This window comes from Syngnathus floridae, chromosome 13 (assembly GCF_059516105.1).
Source record: "Syngnathus floridae isolate MCC-2025c chromosome 13, RoL_Sflo_1.0, whole genome shotgun sequence".
NCBI classification, from domain to species: domain Eukaryota; kingdom Metazoa; phylum Chordata; class Actinopteri; order Syngnathiformes; family Syngnathidae; genus Syngnathus; species Syngnathus floridae.
The window spans coordinates 5306999-5324791 of record NC_142425.1 but is presented as its reverse complement, the minus strand read 5'-3'; the positions used below and the strand labels follow the sequence as shown (position 1 = coordinate 5324791).

At 42.4% G+C, this 17793-nt stretch overlaps 3 protein-coding genes across 3 annotated transcripts; all 3 read left to right on the top strand.

Annotated features, from left to right (window-relative positions):
- The first annotated feature begins 1567 nt into the window (after positions 1-1567).
- Positions 1568-10058, top strand: jak3 (Janus kinase 3 (a protein tyrosine kinase, leukocyte)). The gene is made up of 24 exons (XM_088395333.1): positions 1568-1706; positions 2242-2476; positions 2569-2686; positions 2986-3103; positions 3201-3346; positions 3518-3821; positions 4415-4531; positions 4620-4777; positions 4842-4953; positions 5028-5208; positions 5357-5481; positions 5679-5810; positions 5902-5989; positions 6365-6489; positions 6569-6707; positions 6898-7049; positions 7126-7276; positions 7397-7524; positions 7845-8034; positions 8229-8353; positions 8795-8967; positions 9335-9452; positions 9524-9637; positions 9719-10058. The coding sequence occupies exons 2-24, from the start codon at positions 2278-2280 to the stop codon at positions 9905-9907; spliced, it is 3402 nt and encodes a 1133-aa protein (XP_088251459.1). The 5' UTR covers positions 1568-1706; positions 2242-2277; the 3' UTR covers positions 9908-10058.
- A 258-nt stretch (positions 10059-10316) lies between these two features.
- LOC148388280 (uncharacterized) lies at positions 10317-13277 on the top strand. The gene is made up of 2 exons (XM_088393551.1): positions 10317-10641; positions 11256-13277. The coding sequence occupies exons 1-2, from the start codon at positions 10449-10451 to the stop codon at positions 13145-13147; spliced, it is 2085 nt and encodes a 694-aa protein (XP_088249677.1). The 5' UTR covers positions 10317-10448; the 3' UTR covers positions 13148-13277.
- A 451-nt stretch (positions 13278-13728) lies between these two features.
- On the top strand, positions 13729-17791 carry LOC148388279 (uncharacterized). The gene is made up of 2 exons (XM_088393549.1): positions 13729-14016; positions 14367-17791. The coding sequence occupies exons 1-2, from the start codon at positions 13824-13826 to the stop codon at positions 16298-16300; spliced, it is 2127 nt and encodes a 708-aa protein (XP_088249675.1). The 5' UTR covers positions 13729-13823; the 3' UTR covers positions 16301-17791.
- The last annotated feature ends 2 nt before the right edge of the window (positions 17792-17793 follow it).

The window sequence follows — 17793 nt, the reverse complement described above, 5'->3', positions numbered from 1 at the left end:
CTGGGTACGAGTGCATAAACGTTCCCACTCGTGCCGTTCTTCTAGGGGTGCCAAACTGTCAGGTCTAAGTACCATCAGACATTATTTTACACACTGAAAGAAAAGGAGAAGACAAACAGTATATCTTTTGCTCGCGAGGAGAATTACGTAGAAGGCCCAGTTACAGACCTCCACCAATTCTGAGCTCCTCTTCCGTTATCTCCTCTTTTTATTTTGGGTTGCCCTGGTTACAAAAGGCGTTGCTACGCTAAAGGGAGGGGAGATTGTGGCTGTAGCAATGCTGATTAGCAAACTAAAGGATGTTGTGTGGTGCGAGGCCTTGGCCGATTCGTGTCCCCAGCAATGCAGAGTCTGTCCTTAGTTGGTTAGCAGCCTCGTCCTAGGCTGCGATCTCCAAACGTGCTGGGTGCCGTGTCCCTGTAAAACAATGTTCTAGACTTTCTTGCTAAGTATCACACAATAATAAATAAGTAAATAATCGGATACCTCTCGTGCATACACTCCAACAAACGTTAAGTAAATGTGAGATAACTTGCATCAAGTCTACTTATACAAACATTGAGTAAATATGGGATAACTTATGTGCAACTACTTCAACATGTATGCCTTTTCTGTAACACTTTATATCAAAGAAAAACTGTCGCGGTCAACAACAATTTATGAATAGAAACTACAAGTTTAAAAGAGAAAGAACTTCTCTCGAACTGAACAAAGTACAAATTTTTTTCGCGGGCCACATTATAGTCATAGCATCTTTCAGAGGGCCATTATGACTGTCAACCCAAATAAATGCACCTCATATTATATACAGTGAAAGCTACAAAACAAACTGACAAATAACTCGTTTTCAAATCAGACAAGTAAAAACTGGTCAAATATTTAAAAAAATAAGATACTATTAAAAGTGAAGACAATTTGCAATTCTAGTAATGACATGAATTTGATGCCCAATTTGTCTTCGCGGGCCACACAAAATGATGTGGCGGGCCGTATCTGGCCCCCGGGCCTTGAGTTTGACACCTGTGGGATAATGAATCATGTAATAACAACTGCCACAAATAATTCAACAACACGCATGCACGTTCTGGATGAGGCAGTTCGCAACACCCAAAACTGAAAAAAAAAAAAAAAAAAAAAACCTGCTAGCTGTAACTTCACCAAGCCTAATCTAATGGAGACGCTCTTGGAGTAAAAAGGTAAACTATAATTGAGATGGTAATCAAGCACAAAACTGATGAGAAATACAGTAGCTATAAAAATAACATTTGATATATAACCAGTGAAATGTTTGCACTTCAGAAAACACATTTGTTGCTGTGACAGGAAACTTCTGAAAACCTCTGTGCTGAACAGAGAAACCACAGTGGTCGGTTACTTTTGTTTTCCGGTTCGACAGTAAATTCATTCATCCACGGAACTAAATTTTCATACAGTGGTTGTAAATAAAACATGAATATGATCAGGATTACACCACAAATCCATCTGGAATTACGATAAAAATCAGAAAAAATGCGATAGAAATTACTTCAAAATTCAATTTACATTCAGAGCGGGGAAATGAAAAAGAGCGACTGATCACATGACGTTTGCTCGTCTAAAACAGGAAAACCAAAAACTTCCTGCCAACTCAGACACACAGGCAAATAAAGAAAAGAAATCCGTGAGCAAATTATGAACCTTAGGAACTGTGCCATACACATGTAAAGGTAAAGACGCTTTGTTTTATCCTTATTGTTTTTGTGTTTTATGTTTATGAAGAAAAAGGGATGGTCTGCTTAACTGACACCTATATTATATTTATTCATCAATTTGTTTCACAGTATTTGAAATATGTGGGAATTTGAATTTTGCATGGGTATTACATGAATCACATGAAAGCAATCACAAGTGTGTCATTAAATATTCTTATAATTATTTATAGTGGAATATTATGAAGATGCCTTATTGTGTTACATAATATGTAATAGAATGATGCTAAGGAAAATACATATACATATGTATGACATGTATTTTCCTTAGCATCATACGGCGGTTCTAATTCAAACAAAGGCACTGATTTCATCAGATTAAATAGAATTCACCAAAGATATTTATTTATTTGTTTTTCCAGACATGAGAAATGATTGTGAAGAAAAGTACCTGTGTAAAAGAGGGGGGGGAAAGCAATGTAGGTTGAATATAAAGGAGCTTTTGATAACGTTCTGTGTCCACTGATATCTACAATTGTCCCCCTACTATTAGATCTTCAGTGAGTTGATTTCATCCTCAGAAGCATTCATGAATCTTAGCGAGGAGGAATGTACTCCTCTCATGATCAGAGACCGTGGAGGCAGCCAGAGGTCCAGTTCAAGCACTGGTGCTACTCTGCAAGTACACTTGTACTTCTTCCCTCCAACTAAAAATGCAATGACAATACATATATCATCTGGCCAAGTCTCTGCTGAAGATGTTTGCATCCAAGCTGCCAAAAGATGCGGTAAGATGACAATATATTGGTGGTTAAAAAAAAATGTCTCCCTCCTATAGTCATGCTATATTTTGTGTATGTGCGTGTGTTTATTTCTCAAGGAATCTTACCAGTTTATCAAAGTTTATTTGGTTTGGCATCTGGTGGTCTCTCTTTCTGGTACCCTCCATCACATATGTTCAACACAGAAGAAAACATACAGGTCCACTTCAGAGTGAGGTTTGTATATTTGCCCAGTTCTTACGTCAGTACTTCAGAAAGGAACAATCGAAACCCCTCATCAATGTGAACCTAGCAACTTTAAGTCAGACATGCTAACTGCTAGCGATTCAGTTTATTTTTTCTGACACTTCTACATTGAAAATGGAAGTTTTTCTTTCTATGATGTTTTGGCTTCAAAATCTCAGGTTCTCAGTTAAACCACAATATCGTACCACACACTTAATTTACTTTACTTTTGAAACACAATTTGTTTTTGGTCAATTGTAGACCAAGCGTTATCTGTGATTCCTATACAGGTTTTTCTTTGGAAACTGGTATGGACAGGGATCAAGAATGTCATACCGCTACAGTCTAACCAGAGACAGAATTAGTCCTGTGCTTGACTACTCTGTCATTGACTATCTCTTTGCCCAGGTAAAGAAAACATGAGCTGTAATATATTTACTGGGAAGCCTTATGTTGAAATGTATATTTTTTTATTCATATCTTACTGATTTCTTTGCTTACGTAGGTACGAAATGATTTCATCACAAGTGAAGCTGGAGTGGCTCCACCTTTGAGTGTTCAAGATGAATGCCTTGGCTTGGCTGTGCTGGACTTGTGGAGGATAGCAAAGGAGGAACATCTGAGTGTTAGAGAGCTCTGCAAGATCACTAGGTAATTGCAATATTTACACACAAGTGTGATTCTCTTAATTTGTGGGAGTGGTCTTGGAATTGGATGGTCTTCTACCTCAGAGTTAATTTTCTGTGCAGCAGTTTTTACCGACTACCTGTCAATTGGTTTAATTTGAAATAAACAAGAAATGTGTGTTATCTATACCCTCAGCTACAAATCTTGCCTTCCTGAGTCACACCGCCATGACATTCAGAAACGCAATCGCCTGGATCGCTATCGAATCAGAAATGCTCTCCAACGTTTCCTGAAAAAGCTTGGAAATAGCTTTGTGGACGAGTACAGCCTGAAACTGAAGTACTTGGTTCAAATGGCTGGCATCGTTCCCACTTTAGGAAGTGAAGTATACCACGTCAGCGCTGGGTCTTCTCACTCCACTGGAATGTTCACCCATGTGAAAGTCTCTGGGGAAATTGGAATTCAAACCAGCGGAAGTCGTTATCCTGATGGTTCCTTGGTGAGCTCAAAATTATTTCTCTTGTGAATCGTGCCACAATCTTGACCAGGGGTGTCAAACTCATTTTTTTCGCGGGCCACATTGTAGTCATAGTTTCTTTCGGGGGGCCATTATGACTGTCAACCCAAATAAATGTATGAGCACCTCATATTATATACAGTATAAGCTACAAAGCAAACTGACAAATAACTCGTTTTCAAATCAGACTAGTAAAAACTGGTCAAATATAAAAAAAAAAAAAAAGAAGATATTTTTAAAAGTGAAGACAATTTGCAATTCTAGTAATGACACGCGCATTTGATTTTGAATTTGTATTCACGGGCCACATAAAATGATGTGGCGGGCCGTATCTGGCCCCCGGGCCTTAAGTTTGACACGTGGTCTTGACGATTTGATTTGGTTGGGGCAACACAGTGACCAATGCCAGGTGGTTTGCAAGTCTATATCAAAATTTTATTGGTTCGAAACCCAGCTCCATTCTTCCCTCCTGTTATGCAACTTTTCATATTTCCACTGTGCTTTTTTTCGGCCTTTCTCAGCTGGCAACTAAATATGAAATAGAATGTATCACATATACTCATCTTGCTCTGTAGGAGTGGCAGAGTTTCTGTGATTTCCAGGACATCATTGCCATCAGTATGAAGCGGGTAGCTCATGAGCAGGGAAACAGCAGGATGGTGACTGTATTTCGTCATGATGACAGATACATGGTCAGTCGTTTTTTAGTGCGGATTGTGCCCAAATATTATTCAGAAAAATTTTAAATTCCCAAGCACTACTCTTTCATTTGCATTAAAGGAAGCCAATTTCCAGAGTCGCAGAGAAGCGCTCTCATTTGTGTCGCTGGTTGATGGCTACTTCAGACTGACCACAGACTCCATCCACTACTTCTGTCATGACACTGTGCCTGAAAGTATTCTGGAGGGTATCAAAAACCATTGCCACGGCCCAATCACGTAAGTTCTGTTGACAAATAATTGAACTCAGACCATATCACCTATGAATGACATTTTCAATCAGATCGGAATTTGCAGTTGACAAGCTGAAAAAGTTCGGTGCTAAAGGTGGAACATTCCTACTCCGGCAAAGTCCCAAAGATTTTGATAACTTCTTCCTCACTGTTTGTATTCAGGTAAATTGTGCTTTAACGGCATACCAAGATACCAACCACAAGATTGTAACCATGTTGTGTTTATGTTCGTCAAGACTCCGCTTGGACTTGATTACAAACATTGTCTCATCGTTAAGAATGAGCACTATCGTCTTCCTGGTGTCCAGAAGTCCTTTTCCAGTTTGAGAGAGCTCACCAGCTTTTACCAGCAAAAACAACTTGTGCTGGATAACGTGCCTACCAAGCTCGGCCATTGCTGTCCTCCCAAACCCAAAGGTTGCTTTCTTCTGAACTGAATATTCTATGCTAAGTATACCAAGAACATAAAATATATTCACATCAAAACGCCAAGACTTCCAAGCCAATTTTAAGAGATGTGCCTTAAAATTATGCAATGTAATAATCGATTTCGGTTTCTATCTAGAGCTTACAAATCTCGTCATCATACGCAACGGAATCTCTGTTGAGGTCCGAGGGTCCCCAACACCTGAGAGGAAAAAGTTCAGTCATATCCAGTTCCACATGATCAAATATGAAGACCTAAAATGGGTGTGTTATTGTAGCTGCGAAACTGTCTTCCGATTGCATTGCTTCCTGGAAATTAGTATCATATACTACCTCTGTTATGATGATCTACTTTTTGTGAGACTTGAGGATTATTTCATCTTAAACATTTTGAATGATTTACTGGTTTCTCATCACTTGACTCTTGTTTGCTTAATCTGGTCTATGCTTACTCTTCCTAGGGGGAAAGCCTTGGACAAGGATCTTTTACACGAGTTTTTAAAGGCTCTAAAACAGACATTCGTGATGGGGAGAAACATGTGACTGATGTTCTACTTAAAGAACTTGATGGGGGTCACAAGAACTGCTGGGAAGTGAGTTTAACTTGATTCGAGAACACACATAGATTGATATATTGAGCTATCAATCAAGTTGCATCAACATTACATATTATCTGTCACTCAGTCCTTCTTTGAAGCCGCCAGCATAATGAGTCAAATCTCACACAAACACCTCCTCTTGGTTTATGGCATCAGTATCCATGGAACAAAAAGTAAGTTGAAACCTAAATGCAGGTTCAGGACCTTTCCCTTTACTCCATGCTGTTACAAATGTATCTGACATGTTTAAGTAGGGTTTTGCCAAATGTCTTCATAAGAGGTTCTCAATGTGATTTGATTAAAGTACCGTATTTTCCGGATTATAAATCGCTCTTGAGCATAAGTCGCACCCCTGGCCAAACTATGAAAATAACTGTGACTTATAGTCCGGATCCGGAAAATATGGTAGATTAGTTTTGTTTTTACATCTGCATACACATATGCATTGATAAGTTTTATTCTCCATTACTGAAGCCGTGTCCTGTAGCTTTGGATCAGCATCTCTGAGTCCTCGCAGCTGTTAACGAAAACCTTCCTACTCTTTTTAGATATAATGGTCCAAGAGTTTGTAAAGTATGGGGCCCTCGATCTTTACCTGAAGAGGGGGCGATCTGTGTCAGTGAGCTGGAAACTTGACGTAGTCAAACAGCTCGCATGTGCTCTCAACTTTCTGGTGAGTAGAGATTTTCAATGTGGATGATGACACGTTTAAAAAACATGACGTTTGTTATTGAAATACGTTGTTCTTGCAGGAGGAAAATAACATTGTCCATGGAAATATCTGTGCAAAAAATCTTCTTCTGGCCAGAGAAGGTGACACATCTCAGGGCATCTCTCCTTTTATCAAGCTAAGCGACCCTGGCATCAGCGTTGCAATGATGGGCAGGGATGGTGAGAAACTCCTCTCATCTACTAGTGATGAAAGAAGGTGGTCTGAGATAACATCTCCTTAATTGATGCCCACAAGAGAATTTCAGAAAGAATTACCACAGTATCATCACAGAAGACAGAGTGTACTATTTCCATAAATAAAGTTAATAATATGTTGTAATTTTCTATTGACACTATATGACAATTTCAGTTATCCTGGACAGAATTCCTTGGGTTGCCCCTGAGGTGCTGGAGACTCCAGACAAACTGACCTTGGAGTGTGATAAGTGGAGCTTCGGTGCCACGGTGTGGGAGATTTTTAATAATGGCAATGCTCCACTGCAAGACTGGGACCTTGAACAGGTACGTACATCACTCACTACCCCAAGATTAAATATGTATTTGTATGAAATGTTTCAAATGGTCTTGTTGTTTGTAGAAGCAGCAATTTTATGAGAGTTTTCAGCAGCTGGCGCCCTCTCAGTGGACAGAGTTGGCCGAGCTGATCAGTCAGTGCATGAACCACAAGGCCGTCTTCAGACCGTCATGTCGTAGCCTCATCCGTGAGCTCAACAGTCTCATCACATCAGGTGCTGATGAAGTTTTTGTCCTACTTCAGATTTAGGCCTCTTCACACATTCTGCTGACACAGTGGCCCAAACAAAACTCTTACAACCATGACTGACATTTATTTTCTGTTTTCTTTACAGATTATGAGATACTTCATGCCACTGAGCCTGTCACCCTCAACCCTGTGTGTCAAGCATCTAGTCATGCACTGCAGGACCAGACTTTGTTTGAGGAGCGACACTTACGGTACATCTCCCTTCTCGGAAAGGTACACATGAAATGACTTAAGTAGGCTCCATACGACAGAAATATGTGACGGCATGACAGGGCTCTAGAATTGTGTTTTTTATATGAGCACAGTGGCCACTGGCACAACTAGAAAATTTAGGTGCATAGACTATAAATCAATTTGTGAATAAATATTCACATTTTCACTCACCTTTACTATATTGCTAAAATTTACAGAATATAAATGCATTTTAAAAAAGAAAGACATTTTAAGGGTATAAAATGGATAATTTGAATCCGAAATTTACATGCATAACAATTACTGATCAAGTTAATCTGATGTCTTTTTTTAAACCGAAGGGAAATTTTGGAAGCGTCGAACTGTGTCGTTACGACCCACTGGGAGATAACACAGGCGAGATGATTGCTGTGAAGAAGCTCCAGCCTAATAAGGAATCAACCCTGGAAGACTTTCGTAAAGAGATCAAAACCCTCAGCATGATGTGCTGCGACTACATCGTCAAGTATAGAGGGGTCTGCTACAGCATGGGTAACACAAATATCTGTCAAAACTATTTTGCTTTTGATGTGACAAGCTTGCGAACAAACACGTCATGTTACATATATAGCACCTTTCCACGTTTCTCGTCTTTGCGACATTCTGGGATTTGGTTCCGAACTTCATTGTAATTTAGAGTGCTTGAAGCAACATCGAAAGATAGTAACCTTGAATTGTGTTTTCAGGGCGGCTCACGATGAGTTTGGTGATGGAATATTTACCACATGGAAGTCTTATTGTGTATACAGAACTCAACCGACACAACATTAATACCAGGCGCATGCTACTCTTTGCTTCACAGATCTGTAAAGTAAGATTTGAATATATAATCTTACATGCAGTTTTCTTGCTTGTGTGAATTTAATGTTGACTATGAAGGAATGCAAAATCTTCATGGTCTAAGTCTTCCAACCACTATTTTAATGCAAAAAAATTTAACTCTTGTCTCCATGCTAGTGTTGGAGAATAATGCTTCCAGGAGGGCATGCATCATTATTCTATGACTACAAAGATGCTGCTCAACCGTTCATAACTTATCTTGTATGTTGTTCTTCTTTACCTCCAAGAACAAGATAAGACTAAATTAACAATTAATAGAACAATTTTCATTGAGGGGCAGTCCAACAGAGATGTTCAAACGATTGGAAAAATAGTTGTGGGCAGTAAAAGCTCATCTTACTTGTTTTACCCATGCAGGATGTGCAGGCAGAGATGATGAGTGATGTGTCAAATATGTGTTTTTATCTTCCAGGGCATGACATACCTGCAGACATTACGCTATGTGCACCGAGACCTTGCTGCCAGAAATATCCTTGTGGCTAGTGAATCACTGGTTAAAATTGCTGATTTTGGACTGACGAAGATTGTTCCTTTGGACAAAGAGTACTACAGAGTCAAACAGCCTGGAGAAAGTCCCATCTTCTGGTGGGTCTCTTCATTTTGGAAAACATGAAGGGAGGCCAGTTTTTGGTGAATACTGAAAACATTTGAGTTTTCACATTAAAATATAAAACAAAATCTTAGCATCTCAATTTTTACTGCCCTGTACTTAGAGGCTTTGTTTCTTGAACTTGTTTTTTTTTTTAGCTCCTCTAGATAGCTCGAGAGTGTTGGTTTAAAGAAAGGGGTTGAAGAAGTTCAGGTTCAGATTTGAGTTTTAAACTCTAAAGAATACATGTTGAGCTCTTGTCTCACGTGTATATATTTTGATGTCAGCAAAAATAATTTACCTCACTGTTGCACTGCATTTGGAAGGACGTAATAGTCAATTATACATCTGTGTTCAATGCAGGTATGCCCCAGAATCCATCAATGAATATAGGTTCTCCCAAAAGTCAGATGTGTGGAGTTTTGGAGTTGTTCTTCATGAGCTCTTTTCCTACTGTGATGTAAACTCTAGCCCCAAAAAGGTGAGCACTTTTACACGTGTGGTTGGCCTAATTAATCTCAAACCATGCATGATCATTTGTGCATGTTTTAGCTATGTATGAAGGAGATTGGAACTCATGTGCATGGATTATCCGTTTCAATGCATCTGCTAAATATCCTCAAGGACAACTGGAGGTTGCCTACCCCTCCAAACTGCCCACCCAAGGTAAAGAGGGGGTTAGCTGTATGCACTGTAGTATTAGTACATCCTCATACAATGTCAATGAAAATGTCATTATCGCACCAGGTCTACGGTTTGATGAGGCAGTGCTGGGTTTACAACTTTGAGGAGAGACCGTGTTTCTCCAGCCTGGAGGATCAAATAGAAATCATCATGCAAGAAGAGGCTCAGAGGGAGATCCCGACAGGGAGATCCTCTCACACTGCTTCCAAAAATGTCACCACATCATGTTTACAGCTACTGAGTGAACATTAAGATCATCTGTACAAGCGCTTTCCAGCAGGACCTCAATGGTTAAAACACACACAGGAAGGGAAAGTGTGGCAATAATCTTAAATTTTTCTCCATTTGTTAAAAAGTTTGAGTCCTGTTACCATGTCACATTAAAGTCATTTTAAGAAGACCATCTCCAGATCTGAAGTGTCTTTAATTGGCTTCTTTTGTTAAGGAATCTATGTCGGAATTAAAGTGGTATTATAGAAATTCAGAAATTCACTTAAAAGTCAGAAAGTGGGAATTCTAATTTTAAAGTCAGAATTCTGAGTAAAAAACTCAGAAACCTGTGACCCCATTTCTTCTTCTTCACTGGCTCTAATCCTCTTCCGTAAATCCGGGACACCTCAGTGTCCCGGATTTTTTTTTTTAGGACAGACCCATGAAAATCCAGGCCAATCAGGAAAATCCGGGACAGATAGCAACACAACGCGCAACCACCAGCTGAAGAAGAAAAAGGCGGAAGTTAGCACCACATCGCTAAGCGGAGGACAACCAATAGGATTTGGTCCGGTGTAGAAAAATGTGTAAAATCAGAATCCTGCGCGAGCTGGTCAAGCAGCGAGTAAACGTGGCCATCGAGGAGATATTTGAACTGTTTGACCAAACCATCGCGGAGTACGAGGAGGAACTTTGCCGAACTAAAGCGGAGAACGTGCGACAACGCGAACTACTGGACACTGTTCTCAAACCCCAAGTCGCAGTACACGCAACAGGTTTGCGCAAATATGGTTCAATGTGAACGATATATTTTCTTAGCAAATTGTCCCCGTAGCTTGTATATAGTGGAACGAATTGACGATTAGTTTCAGTCCGCCATTGCTCGCCAGCCTCCATCTTGACTGGCGCTACCTGCTTTTACGGTCAGCTTTAGGAAAGGATGCACTCCTTTCCGACAGAGACGTGCAAAATCACACGCCATCTTATGTGCGTAAAATGTCAAAGGTTAATTTACATGAAATCACAAAAGAGCATCATCAGGCAGGTCTATTAATGACGATGCCAATGATAATTTTGAACAGGAAAAATACATTCAAGTCTCCTTTCAGTAAAGTAATATGACATTGAGTGCATATGAATATAATAAAAGCCAAATAATTACTATTATTGCCGAGTGAACAGAGCACATGCTCATTTGCTTAAACAGGAAAAACAATCGACCACATGACAGCTCATAATTGGTAAACCTCATAATATAGCACCCTCGATTCAAGATACTACTATATTGATTTCTTTCATGATGAGACTGTTACAGTACCTTAGATGACATGTGACAAGTATGAGAAAACCCTCAAATCTATTCATTGGTCATGTCTTTTATGCTGTGCAGACATCCAGCAGGTGTTGGTGCAGAATCAAGAGGCAACCGCTGAAGAGGGCGAGCCCCCATGCATTAAGGAGGAAGCGTGGAGTAGTCAGGATGGGGAGCAGCTTCAACGGCGGCAGGAGGTGGCTGATGTCAAGGCCTTCATGCTGCCCGTTGGCGTGCCTGTAAAGAGTGAAGATTATAGCCCTGAATCTCAGCAGCTTCATGGTGGGCCAAGTGAACAGAACAGAGAAGCTGACACTCCACTGTCAGATATGGACGAGGTGATGTCACAGTCGTCCGATACGGACCACCCGGAGCGCGCCAAAGAAACTTTGGAAAAGAACTCCCAAGGCGATGCAACGCATCACACAGACAACAAACAATTCAAGTGCTCCGAATGCGGCAAAACGTTTACACACAAAGGAAGTTTAAAAATCCACATGATCAAGCACACCGGAGAGAAACATTTTGCTTGCTCCTGCTGCTCCAAAACCTTCTACTTGAAGCATCACATGAACCGACACATGCGAATACACACGGGGGAGCATCCCTACTCCTGCTCGGTTTGTGCTAAAGGATTCCGAGATAAGTACAAGCTCATCAACCACATGAGGACGCACGTGGCCGAGAAACCTTTTGCATGCTCACTTTGTATGAAACAATTCTCCAGTCGGGAATGTCTGGCCTTGCACGTGTCAACCCACGCGGAGGAGAACCCAAATGCCTCCAGTAGGTCCAATCAGAGTCAGCCACAAGTAGTGAGCAACTTTGCTCCACTTTCAGATCCGGATGACAAAGACGCAATGGCTCCGTTTTCTGATATGGATTGCAGCGATGACGGCCAAGAGGCGGGTAAGAAGTCCGACGGCGACGACGAAAACAGTCACTTCATCTGCCCCGAATGCGGGAAAACCTTTGACCACAAGGGGCATTTCAACAGACACATGATCACGCATACTGGGGAGAAACCTTTCGGCTGTTCGTTTTGTGCCAAACGCTTCACCCGCAAATCTGATCTGAAGGTGCACATGCAAATCAAGCACACAGGTGACAAGCCTTTCAAATGTACTGTCTGTGCCAAAACCTTCCCCATCAATAGATATTTGATCACGCATATGAGGAAGCACGACGCCCACCTCCCATTTAGCTGCTCAGCATGCGGGAAGGGTTTCTCCGCCAAAGAAGAATTTGAGATGCACACCGCCACAGAGGCCGAATGCGGCGGATCGCAAGCGGACGATACGCCGCTGCACTCTTCGGAAACGGACCACAAAAAGAACTCTAAATGTGCCCCTGCGCAACATGCAGGCTTCATCTGCTCCGAATGCGGCAAGTCCTTCGTCCAGAAGGCCACGTTGAATCGGCACATGCGAATCCACACCGGGGAGAAACCTTTTGGCTGCACCGTTTGCGGCAAACGCTTCTCCCGAAACGGAGATTTGACCATCCACATGAGAACACACTCGGCAGAAAGACCCTTCAACTGCACCATGTGTAGCGAATCCTTCTCCCTCAAGCACTACTTGAACGTGCACATGAAACGACACTTTGCCGACAAGCCTTTTGCTTGCTCCGTGTGCACCAAACACTTCAACACCAAGGCACACCTGAAGACACACATGAAGCGACACACGGGGGAGAAACCCTTCAGCTGCGAGGTGTGCGGCCGCTGCTTCTTCTGCAAGCGTGACGTCAGGACGCACATGAGGACGCACACGGGGGAGAAACCCTTCACCTGTCCCGTGTGCAATAAAGGCTTCTCCACCAAGACGTACGTCTCCATGCACATGAGAACGCACACCGGCGAGAGACTCTTCAGCTGCGACGCCTGTCATAAAAAATTCACTTTTAAGACACAAGTCTACAGTCACGTGTGTACCGGATATAAAAACGGCAATAACAACACGCCGTGACTTTAAACAGCATAGCAGACTGAATATTAAGTTGTTTAAAGTCTTGTTGTGTTTTGTGTTTGACTATGGAGAATGATTTCTTGCCAAAACCAGACTGGCGAAAAAAAATAAATGGGTAATTATGTTTTTACGTTACTGACGTTAAAACACAGCCTGTGCAGCTATTTTATTCTTATTATGCTCACATTCTCGATCTACTTAAAGAATTTTGAAAAATACAGTTGTGTTTGATAATGATCATATTTTGCATGTGTTTTTACATAATATTCAGGTTTTAAATGATAGGTTTCATGGCTTAACGTAATTATGTTAAAACGTGGAATGTCTGTTGAAACATAACTAATGCAATAACGTGATATGGAACTTTTTGTTTCTGGTATGTCACCAATACGCATGCGTAGCGAAAGAATTTAACTCACTGTTATTACAATTTAAAACAGCGTCAGGATTGATCAAGCACTATTTGTCGAAACACCACAATAAACATCAAATTTAAAAACTAGCAGGTATGGAGAAGGAAATCGATTCGTATTATCTAATTCAATCCAAAAGAGAGCAGCAAACGGCTGCCATGGATCTTAACTTCCGCCCAACTACCACCGAAGAAGAAAAAGGCGGAAGTTAGCGTCGCATCGGCGAGTGGAGCACGGCTAGCGGGATTTGGGCAGTGTGGAAAATGTGTAAAGTCAGGATGCTGCGAGAGCTGGTGAAGCAGCGACTAAACGTGGCCGTCGAGGAGATCTTCCAACTGCTCGAGAGAACCATCGCTGACTACGAAGAGGAACTTTGTCGAACCAAAGAGGAGAACGCGCGGCAACGCGAACTACTGGACGCTGTTCTCAAGCCACAAGTTGGACTACACACGTCTGGTTCGTTCTCGAGTTCATCTTCTTTCATGTCCGACAATAACTATTTGTTGCATTGTCTATTTAATATTATAATTATTTTCTTTTAGCCGGATGTAGTTGGCATTAGCGACCACAATTTTGGCTTGCGTGTCTGCATTACGGTATTTTCAGTGGCGTTTTTTAACAGAAGCTAATCCAGTAAAATTTAAGTCGTCCTGTGTTAAAAATTAATCATTTGATATTATGCAGCCGGAAAGTATTTCCCTTTTCAAATGACTTTTTCCACATTTACCTACGACCAAAATGATGACAGCCTAATTCCCCTAAAAATGAATAAATTCACATTATCGTTGATGTTTTTTGTTCTTCAGACATACGGCAAGTGTTGGTGGAGAGTAAAGAAGAGCAGCAGAAGGAACAAACAGAGCTCTTTCGAGTTAAAGAAGAAGACGAGGATGACGAGGAGGATGAGTGGACCAGCTTTGCCGTCAAGAGCGAAGACGACGGCGTTCAACGCAGCGAGGAGAGCCAAGGAGGCACAAGCTTGGAAATCGAAGCAAAAGCCGATACACAAGCGAACACCCGCTTCGCTCCACTATTAGACGCCGACGACGCCTTCTTCACCTCTTCTGACACCAAGCACAGCGAAGACGCCAGCGAACCTTCGGCCCCTAAAAGTGACAACAGCCCATTAACCTGCACGGAATGCAGCAAAACGGTTGCCAATAATTTAAACACATGCATGAGAACTCACAGTGGCCAGAAACCGTTTGCGTGTTCATTTTGCTGCAAAAGCTTCACCCGGAAGTCCGATTTGAAGGTGCACATGCAGATCAAACACATCGGCGAGAAGCCTTTTAGCTGTGACATCTGTGCTAAAAAATTCCACGTCAAGAAATACTTGATGATTCACATGAGGACGCACTCTCTGGAGAAACCTTTTGCTTGCTTGACCTACGCGCAAAGTTTTGCCATCAAAGGCGAATTGGAAGCGCGTGGCGCATCACAAGCGGACATTGCCGTCGTTGTGTCGCACTCCTCCGAGACAGACTCGAATCCCAGATCCTCCAAAGGCGACCTGGCGCAGCCCGCCGACAACCGAGGTGATACAAGGTTGGAAATTGAATCTAAAGTTGATGCACAACCATCAAACGCCTGCATCGTTTCACTATCAGACGCCGAGGATTCCATCTCCACCTCTTCCGAGCACAGCGACTATGCCAAAGAATTTTCAGACCTTAAAGGTGACAACAAACCATTAATCTGCTCGGAATGCGGCAAATCGTTCATACAGAGGGGAAATTTAAACAGACATATGAGAACGCACAACGGCGAGAAACCGTTTGCGTGTTCGTTTTGCAGCAAAAGCTTCACCAGGAAGTCCGATTTGAAGGTGCACGTGCAGGCCAAACACACGGGCGAGAAGCCTTTCAATTGTGACATCTGCGCTAAAAAATTCCCCGTCAAGAAATACTTGATGATTCACATGAGGACGCACTCTCTGGATAAGTATTTCGTTTGCTCGACTTGCGATAAATTTTTTTCCACCAAAGTCGAACTGGAAATGCACGGCGAGCGTTGCGGCGCATCACAAGCGGAGGTCACAGCCGCTACGTCGCACTCCTCCGAGACGGACCCAACCTCAAAGCCCCCCAAAGGTGACTCGACGCAGCCTGCCGACAACGCGCAGTTCATCTGCGCCGAATGTGGCAAAACATTCAGCCTGAAGGGAACGCTGAAGCGACACATGCGCACGCACACCGGGGAGAAACCCTTCAGTTGCACCGTGTGCGCCAAAAGCTTCTCCACTAAGTCGGACATGAAGACGCACATGGCGACGCACTCGGGCCAGAAGCCCTTTGGCTGCACCATTTGCGGCGAGACCTTCTCGCTCAAGCAGTACTTGAAGATCCACATGAAGCGCCATTTTGCTGACAAGCCTTTCAGCTGCACTGTGTGCGCCAAGCGCTTCTTCACCAAGGCGCACCTGAAGACGCACATGAGGACACACACAGGGGAGAAACCTTTCAGCTGCGAGGTGTGCGGACGCTGCTTCTTCTGCAAGCGCGACGTCAGGACACACATGAGGACGCACACCGGGGAGAAACCCTTCACCTGCCCCACCTGCAATAAAGGCTTCTCCACCAAAGCCTACGTCACCATGCACATGAGGACGCACACCGGCGAGAGACTCTTCAGCTGTGACATCTGTCATAAAAGATTCACCTTTAAGACACAAGTTAACAGCCACGTGTGTACCGGCCAGAAAAACAGCCAGAAAGGCTCGACGGCGCTTCAGAAATAATATTTTATTTAAAACAATTTTAAATGGTCCCTCACATTCTCAATATGAACTCACCCACTCTACGCTGAAAACCTCAAGTATTCACACCCATTTTTGCCTTTTATGTTCTTCCTGTAATCGCCACTAGATGCCGCCAAAGCCCTGGCTAATAGGAAAGTGGAAATTGGTGTTAACGCGGGACTGAAGTAAATGGGACACTTCACTCTCTGACGATGCTACTAGCAAACAAACTAGCGCTGCAACTAACTATTATTTTAATCATCTGGCACATAATGAAAGCAAAACTGGAGTGAAACGGTCAAATCTTTACATCTTTCTGTATTTTTTTCTAAAGTAAGGTATTTTATATTGCATTTTTAATTTAGAAACAAATCCCTGAATTCACTTTACATGGTCGCTCGCTAAGTTTACATATGTATTTGAGGTTCCTCCTAAAATTTCACTGTAAAGCTCATGTGTACGAACTTATGTGTCATGCAAAGACAATCTGTGATGTAGGTCAAGCTGGGTGTAAGAATAGAAATATATTCTAGGACTATTCTTACACCCACCCAGATAAAGTAGGCTATCTGCTATACATGTTGCAGTGAAATCATCTTGCTATTTTAAAGCTTTAAATACATGACACTCTTGTAGCGTGATGACGAATACACATGGTTTATGGGTGCGTGTTTATCAGTGGAAATTCCTTCCGGGCCTATCTTAAGCCCACTCCACTGTAATCAGTAGATTTGACGAAGAACCCGGAATAGCTTAGCAAGAGCACTAAATGCAATAGCGTGGGCCCACAAATAGATGAGAAGTGAGGCTCTCGAGCTGCTTCCCTTACCTCCGCTGTCTCTGGACTTGCTCCAAAAGCTGCCATTCTGAGCCCTGGGATGCTCCTCATATGGTCAGAGTTGCCCTGCAGCCAAGCGTAGAAGCCCCCGTCTGGCACTGTAGCTCACTGTCTGATTTGGAAGTTCAGTCAGTGTCATCCAGGCTGTGATTTCCTCCTTAAATGACTAAAGTAGCTTAAGAAGTGTCATTTTTGCTTGGCGGGACAAAGATCTGACAGTCAGCAGTGAAAGGAAATACAATGCCTTCTTAGGATGGAACTCAGACGCGGCAAATACAATGGGCCCCAAAATTGAGCCCTGTGGAACACCATACAACCCTGAGGCAAACATAGAAAGTCCTGCCTGTGAAGTAGCATCTCTAGCCCTTGAGAGCACCACCACTAATGCACACTAATGCGTGGTGCTGGAAATAAGCCAATAGAATTGTTTGGTCTATCGTATCGAACGCTGCGGTCTAGTCCAACTGACCAAGCTCCTGAATCGAGCAAACGCCTGTTCCGAGTCCAGTTTTATTTTTTCATCAGTTGTGGTAGTAGCAGGCCTTTGTCAAGAACAGAGCCTGTTTGAAGAAACTTGCCATGGATAGTGTGAAATTGTACCTTTTTTGCCATATCTGCAGCTCCCTTGTTTAATAAAACAGTGATGCACGAAAGT